The sequence below is a fragment of the Rhagoletis pomonella genome, unplaced genomic scaffold, assembly GCF_013731165.1.
Source record: "Rhagoletis pomonella isolate Grant_MI unplaced genomic scaffold, Rhpom_1.0 Rhpom_scaffold_00004, whole genome shotgun sequence".
Classification (NCBI taxonomy): domain Eukaryota; kingdom Metazoa; phylum Arthropoda; class Insecta; order Diptera; family Tephritidae; genus Rhagoletis; species Rhagoletis pomonella.
In genome coordinates, this window is record NW_023458558.1 from 27,773,287 (window position 1) to 27,781,720 (window position 8,434).

The 8,434-nt window shown below is 35.5% G+C and overlaps 1 protein-coding gene across 1 annotated transcript; it reads right to left on the reverse strand.

Moving 5' to 3' along the window:
* Nucleotides 1–3,559: 3,559 nt before the first annotated feature.
* On the reverse strand, nt 3,560–6,583 carry LOC118737374 (actin-3, muscle-specific). The gene is made up of 2 exons (XM_036467828.1): nt 6,504–6,583; nt 3,560–4,991 (listed from the first exon to the last, which is right to left on the reverse strand). Exon 2 carries the CDS (start codon nt 4,958–4,960, stop codon nt 3,830–3,832), a length of 1,131 nt encoding a protein of 376 aa, XP_036323721.1. The 5' UTR covers nt 4,961–4,991; nt 6,504–6,583; the 3' UTR covers nt 3,560–3,829.
* Nucleotides 6,584–8,434: the final 1,851 nt, after the last annotated feature.

Genomic DNA, 8,434 nt, shown 5'->3' on the forward strand with positions numbered 1-8,434 from the left:
CGATTTCGGAAAAAATACAAGTCTCCTTATTTTTGATATTCTTCAGATCTGGGGGGTGGCTGGAAGAAAACAATTTTGGGCCACCCTAATGTACATGCTTACTTGCTTATGTACAAGCAAAGTTTCCATTTATGTGGTAGTAATTAATCTATTCTTAAAATAAAATATGAGTATTATTTTATAGCAAATCCTTTTGCTATGATCGGAATTGGCATTAATGGTCGCAATAATATTTTGATCAATCCCGAAAAAAAGACAATATACTTTTACCCAATATATACTCTGAAAATACATTTATACATACATACATATACATATATGTACTTAATAACATATATACATACTTTTAAATAATATACAATATTTACCTATATTTAATTTAGTGTATTAATATATAGATTTATTGTTAAAATATAAATATACATATATATTTTTTAATGAAATATACAAATAAAATAAATTTAAAAACAAAATTATGAACTTTAACTCATATACGTGTATTCGTGCAAATCCGTGCATACAGGTTTTTTAATTTTTCCAAATCATAAACTGAAGGAAGAAAGCATACACAATAAATGAAGATACATGCGAATTGCAGAAGAAATACCCAGAAATTTTCATCGAAATTTTAAATTTTTCGTCAGAAATGACTATAGAAATAGGTGTCTGATAAATTACATTGAATGGTAATCAGTGCTAACGCTGGCATCAGATCACCTGTCCATAGTAATCGCTATTGACGGCCATGAGATTTTGTCACATCCGAAAACCGTACACTCTTTTCTAAATAATCTGATTAAAAGAGTTTGAAACTTTGATGAAAATTTGAAGAATTTTTATATTTTTTTGTACAAAGTTTGAAATGTGAATTTATATGGTGTTTGTATTTGCGTATGTAAATGCTACTTTTTTGTATCTACACGTATGTACCATATATTGGAACGTATCCGAAAAGTAGCATTTATATATGAAAATACATATCGTGTAAGAGCGCTATAATTGAGACTGTTTCCCGGAACATGCCGACCACATATTCAAAGCTCTTCCATTGCGAACATACGCGTGAGTAGTTGTGCGCAATATCCGGCGGGACTCGCACACGTGCGTGATCTAATCCGCCAGTCTAATCCGTATCAGGGATCTCAATAAGGACTTTAGTAAACTTATCAATGAACTTAAGCGGAAAACGTGGAAAGATCATCTTAAGACCTGCAGTCTCTCCAGTGGGGCAAGCAAACTGTGGGCAGCAGTTTTAGCAGTCAGTTTTCAACTTGTCACTGTCCACCCTGATCATCCCCGAGATGTGAAAAATAGGTAGGATCATTCCCCTTCTCAAGACTGGGAATAAGGCGAACGCAGGAGACTCATATCGGCCCATATTCCTCCTTTCGCTAGTGGCAAAAACAACCCCCAGGCGGACGAAGTATTTGAAACTAGCCGAACACCAACATGGTAAAATACATTTTTAAATGCCATCACCACACAGATGAGCGAGGGTATGAACCAACGTCGACCCTGCGATAGGAAGATCCACCGCCACACTTTCCACTAACTTGGACTAAGGACGTCAGGCTGGAACTGGACGTCCACGTCGATGAACACAGGATACCGACGGTCAACGATCCGAAAATCTTGGGAGTCACATTCGACGGCCTTATCTCTTTTTCAGCGCACGCCTCAGTCAGTCAAATGAGAGCCCTATTTGAAAGTTTGCCTATAAGATTTCACTATAAGGCAGCCGAATGTCAGAAAATAAAGAGAGGAAGCTCCTTTATTACTTCACCTGTTTATTTCGCCATGGGTAAAAAACGAAAAAAAGAAAACATGTGTAGGACCAGAAATGGAAAATAAATTTTTAAATATGCGAATGCTTCAGCAACTAAACAACCAAACAAAACACACACAATGCTTTTTCTCTACGCTAGCATAGGTACGAATATGTCGATGGAATATTTTTAGAAACGTCTAGTATATTTTTGAATATTTGTAGTAGATGTATGGGGTAGACAACTGAAGATATAAATCACACACCGTGGGCGAACATAGAATATAAAGACGAAGATTAACTAAACTGTCGAAGGCGGGTGAATCACTCAACAAACGTAGCAAGAACGAACGAGCTTTATATGGAAGAAACTTGGTACGAGCGGATACACCTTGTGCGTACGGTTACCATCCGTCCTGTATTATACGGGACAGTTCTCTTTTTATGACCCATTGTCCTGGTTATTTTTTTATTTTATACGGGACGCCAAATGTTCGTTTTGTATTTCTTTTTAACCGACTTCCAAAAAAGGAGGAGGTTATCAGTTCGTCCGAATATTTTTTTTATTTTTTATTTTTATTCCTTTTTTATTTTTATTTTTTATTTTTTTATTATATTTTTTATATATGTTACCGCATAACTTTGGACCACGTCAACCGATAATTCTTTTTGCATCGGAAAGGTAGTGTCTCAGAGGTAGTCCCATACTAATCTGGCTCCGATCCGTGGATCATGAGATATATATATATATTATTTTTTTATATGAGAGTTGAAGTCGGTTTTTTTTTTGCTAAAAATTACTTGTAATATCCTGTATTTGTCACGTATTCGGTGTTCCGACGCCTTAACAGCTCATTATCATGGCATGTTTATTTAAGGTTTATTATTTATTTTATGAAAGTAAAGCTCTTTTCCTAACAAAAACCATATAATACCAAATTTTCAACTTTGTGCAAAAAAATAATTCAGCAATGTTTCGCCAAAATTTCAAACTTATTAATTAGAATCTTTAGAAAAAAATTTTGTTTGCAGTTTTGTAATTCATTAAAATTGAGTTTAATAAAGTGCGGGTGAAAAGTGCTGCTCATTTGCTTCTCTTAAAAAAGAAATGGTCGAGAATACTTTCTTTGTATGAAAAAAAAAATGTGTAACACCGTCAACACAAAAAAAAAAAAAAAATTGCCAAAAACCGACTTGCCGATTGCCGACTTAAAATTGCACTTTATTATACTAAAATTTTACGAATTTTTTTAACAAATTTTACGCGGTAAAAATTTCGAGAAAATCATTCTACAAATTCGTGATGATAAAGATACTATTTCAGAGGAAACAGTGCGGAAAAAATTTGCAAAATTCTCTCTTCGGCTCTCATAAATATGGTCACCTTACTTATGCGCGATCTCTTCGTGGCTGCATTTGCGGGCGTCTTTCGGCTGTTTGTGCAGGTGGCTGGCATTCGAATACCGTCGAATGGAGGAAAGGCGCTGCTATTTTTGCTGTTAAGCGTCTATTTTCAGCGTACTAATGGACTTATGGCTATGCTATCTAGATACATACACGAGTACTTAGCTGCCGTGTGTGGGGGTTGTATACTGCTGCTTAATGGAGATGTATGGTTTTGATTTATGAAACCATGTTCCTATATGCATTGGAACGCTATTTGTTCCTCTTCTATGCTCCTAATGGCGTGCTCATACGCTTGTTGTAGTCTTTTGCCCCCCCTCAAATAAAAACGCATTTTTAGTGTTTGTAGATTTCAATTAAATTATAGGTGTATAAGTACATATATATTTTCAATAAATTGCTTATTTTTTCGTGGGATTTTCATTGCAGTGTTTTTTCTCTTTAGTGTCCTCGCATATATACGTATTTTTCAATAGTGTTATAATCTTTGGTATATCTAGTGCCGTTGTTGTTGCTACATCTTTGTTCTTATAAAAAATATTTACATACATAATTAATTTTAAAATAAAGTAATAAACGTTTACAAATAAAACAAATACAATACATAGCAAAGGGGGGAGCTGTAAAGCCCTCAGTTTTCTGATTCTCTTGTTTGAGCGTTTAGAAGCATTTGCGGTGGACAATGCCGGGGCCGGATTCATCGTATTCCTGTTTCGAGATCCACATCTGTTGGAAGGTGGAGAGGGAGGCCAAGATAGAACCACCGATCCATACGGAGTATTTACGCTCTGGTGGGGCAATGATCTTGATCTTGATGGTGGATGGCGCCAAGGCAGTGATTTCCTTTTGCATACGATCGGCAATACCTGGGTACATGGTGGTACCGCCAGACATGACAATGTTAGCATACAAGTCCTTACGGATATCCACATCGCACTTCATGATGGAGTTGTAGACGGTCTCGTGGATACCGCTCGATTCCATACCCAAGAATGAGGGCTGGAAGAGTGATTCGGGGCAGCGGAAACGTTCATTACCAATGGTAATCACTTGACCATCAGGCAATTCATAGGATTTCTCCAATGAGGTCGAGGCAGCGGCAGTGGCCATTTCTTGTTCAAAGTCCAAAGCAACATAGCACAATTTCTCCTTAATATCGCGCACAATTTCACGCTCAGCAGTGGTGGTGAACGAGTAGCCGCGCTCAGTCAGAATCTTCATGAGGTAATCAGTCAAATCGCGACCAGCCAAATCCAGACGGAGGATGGCATGAGGCAGGGCATAACCTTCATAGATGGGTACTGTGTGTGAGACACCATCACCAGAGTCCAACACAATACCGGTGGTACGACCGGAGGCGTACAGTGAGAGCACAGCCTGAATGGCGACGTACATGGCGGGTGTGTTGAAGGTTTCAAACATAATTTGGGTCATCTTCTCACGATTGGCTTTGGGGTTCAGTGGCGCTTCGGTAAGCAATACTGGGTGTTCTTCGGGTGCGACACGCAACTCATTGTAGAAAGTGTGATGCCAGATCTTCTCCATATCATCCCAGTTGGTGATAATACCGTGCTCAATGGGATATTTCAGGGTGAGGATACCTCTCTTCGATTGCGCCTCATCGCCGACATACGAGTCCTTCTGACCCATACCGACCATCACACCTTGATGACGTGGGCGACCCACAATTGAGGGGAAGACAGCGCGGGGTGCGTCATCACCGGCGAAACCAGCTTTGCACATACCGGAGCCATTGTCAACAACCAGAGCAGCAACTTCGTCGTCACACATTTTGTTTCGTTATTTTTCTTGGATGCTAATACTGCGGAAATTGCAAAGAAAAAAAGAGAAGGCGAAGAGGTGGGGGGGGGGTAAGTAGTTGTTGTTGTCATGACGTTTTTAATTTTATTCTAGATTATGAAACATTTTTGAAGAATTATGTGTGATTTTTTTCTTCTGTTTGCTGATTATCAAGTTATTTCCACCCGAATAACGGCATCCGTGCGCGAACGAAATTCCATTTGAAATATATTTTTTAAATTACGGCATTCGATAGCGAGTTTGCTTTTCAAATGTAAATTGTATTGGAGAGCAAATATTTGCCTTTTTCTTTGTGCGATCCAATCGAATTTCATTCGAATACGGTTGCCGTGACTCGGCGGGCCCTGGTTATATGATTACGGCCCTTCAGAGTACTTAATTGTTGCAAAACTTGCTTATTTTTAAAAAGTATTTTTTCCTAATGCATTTAAGTTATTATTATATAAATATTTACGATTTTGAAAAACTTTTGAACAAAAAAAAGTGAAACGCGAAAAAATATTTTATTTAATGTTTTGTGTTTAAACAAAGTTCATGTAAAAATATACGCAACAAATTTTGCAAAAATTGACGAAGTAACCTTAGTCCTTCAGCTCAATTTTTTTGAAATTTTGTTCGTTTTATCACTTGTTTGGAAAGTGATTCAAACCAACTTTTTTGGTATTAAAAAAAATATATATGTTATTGCTTTTATTTATTTACTAAATCTAAACTAAAATTTAATTTGTGATATGTTACTTGTTGCTTTTAAAAACCGAAAGAAAATTACTGCAAGCACCATAAAAGTGAAAAGTACAAATTTTTCTGACATTTTTGCTTATTATTTTTTTAAATTTGTTTTATCGCTTGTTTGGAATGTGATTTGAACCAACTTTATTTTTATTATTATTTATTGTTTATTTATATTTCTTTTTTAATTTTGCTTATTTTAATTTAATTTAATTTACAGAATGAATAGTTTTAATTTTCTTATGCCTTTTCGATATTCTATAACCGTTAAGCCGAAAAAATTTATACTACTAAATAAATTTTAAAAGCATCAAAAGTTAACGGTCTCGAAAATTTTAAAACTTAAACTTTTTTAATAAATTTATAATACATCTTTACATTACATCTTTAACACAATTTATTTGTTTAGTATTTAAGAAAAGTGAAACATTATTTTTTAATATTTTTCTTCAACCTTTTATAATTCGCAAAATTTTGTAAAGTTTAGTTTTAAGTGTTTAAATTTAATTTTTTTTTATATAAATTGTAACTGTGGATTGAGTTTTGTTTTATTTATTTTTGACTTTCAATACGAAACTTTAAAATCGTTCCAAACATGTTTTTTTTTTAATCGACTCAAAGGATCGAGAATCCTGCATTCCAAGCACTAGAATATTTTATGTAATCCATTCTTTAAAATATTCTTCCACGTTTATTCATTGTATTTCACACATTTCACTGATAAAATATTTGAATATCTCTTTTTTCTGTTGTAAAATATCCAAGTTTTCTCAGTTGCACTAACCTTTTCTAATTAAATAATGAAATGAAGAGACAAACCTACACTTTCACCGTAGAACTGCGAGTGACTACTGGACATGCCACCACTAATATTTATACTGTCTACAAGAATCAAAACCAAATGAAATTTTCATTTTTCAAAATCGCACACAAGCAAAGGAAATTCCAATTGTGTACACGAACGCATACAAGCACAAATTGTATGCATTGTACGCAAATACCGTAGGTGTGTTGCTATGGGTGTGGGGTCCTATCGGCGCATGCATACATACATACATATGTATATTGTGACCCACAGTCAGTTAGAATATTTTTTGATATAATTTTGCGGAAGAAGAGCTGTAGACGCCTAGTGCGGTGTACTGAAATAAACAGAATATTTACAGGCTACAGTATAAACATACATACATATGTACATACATACTACTAGAAGTATACATATTTACATGTATGTTATTATTTTTATTTTTGTAAGTATTTACATATTTACATATGTTTTCCACCGAATTTTTAGCATCTTTCAGTCGATCAAAACATAAATGGACTGCCAGTGCATGTTGATGAGTAAAAGCACACATACACTCAAACACATCCATCCCACACTTACACAAGTATATGTATGTATGTCTGTTTAATGTGCCTGCGTCCCACATCTCCCCGCCCCCTCCCCTAAGCGCACAAACAAACACACAAATGATTTCAAAAATGATTTTTCTCCGATCTCGTGCCGAAACGATCTAGCCACATAGCAGCACGAGTGAGTGGGCCGAGACGCTGGCGCTGCTGCGGAGGCCGTCTGAAATAGGCAATTAATTTTTGAAAATAGAAAAGGTGCCAAACGTATTCCAAACACTGAAGCACCGCACAAATACTCGCGCAGGAGATGCTTCCAATACAATGACAAGTGCAACGATGTTGCTGTGGAAAAATCAAAAATATTTTTATGAAAATATTTCTATAGTCTGTTTTTATTCTCTCGAGAAATTTTTGTGGGATTAGCGATTTGCTTTTGTTATTGTGTACATTCTTATGTACATATGTACGAGTACATATTTTGGCCCTATATGCACCCGCACACTCATGTGTACCTAGGTACTACGTCGCATGCCCGACCCCCTAATAGCCAATGGAAATTCTTTGTTTTTATGTCTGTTTTGCTTGGTTGGTCCCTTTGTACTCGCGCATATGTACATATGTACATACATACTACATACTAACACTCATATGTATGTATGTACGCTCTGCGTTTTGCTTGTAAAATTTTTGTTGGCAGGAAACATCTTCTTCGCTTGTTTATGTTTGATATTTTTGAGTATATTTAAGTGGCAACGTTAGCATCCGTTTGCCTCATCCCATAAATGGATTGGATGGAAAATTGTGGGCAGCACAGCACAAACATTTCTATGTATGTATGTATGTATGTATGTTGAAATCTGCGTATAGGAATTTGTGCACGCAAATGCAAATGTTAACCCATTAGGTGATGAAAATATTGAGATTTTCGAAATGAGTAATCGCTTAAGTCTACAATTAAAAAGATAGCACTTTTTGTGGCTAATTTGAATTCATTCAAAAAAAATTATGTATCTATGTATGCAAAAAATGTCAGCTAAAAAAAGGAGTATGCTGACGTCCATATATGGGTATTGAAGAAATCAAGCAAGTATAGTAGATACATACATACATACATACCTTCATACTACAATCTAATATTTTAAGGAAGGGCCCTGAAAGATAATTGAAACATCTTATCAGTAATAAAGATATGCCTTATTCAGTCATATGGAACGTCATAGAGTTGGGTATTAAATCATCAACAATTTATAATGACGCCTTGCGAACTAAAACTGCGGTATGCAGAAAGCCGAAATGCTTAATTTTTGCTCAATAAGGCAAACATGTTAGAACACTTACATATATAAAGTTCATGTTATC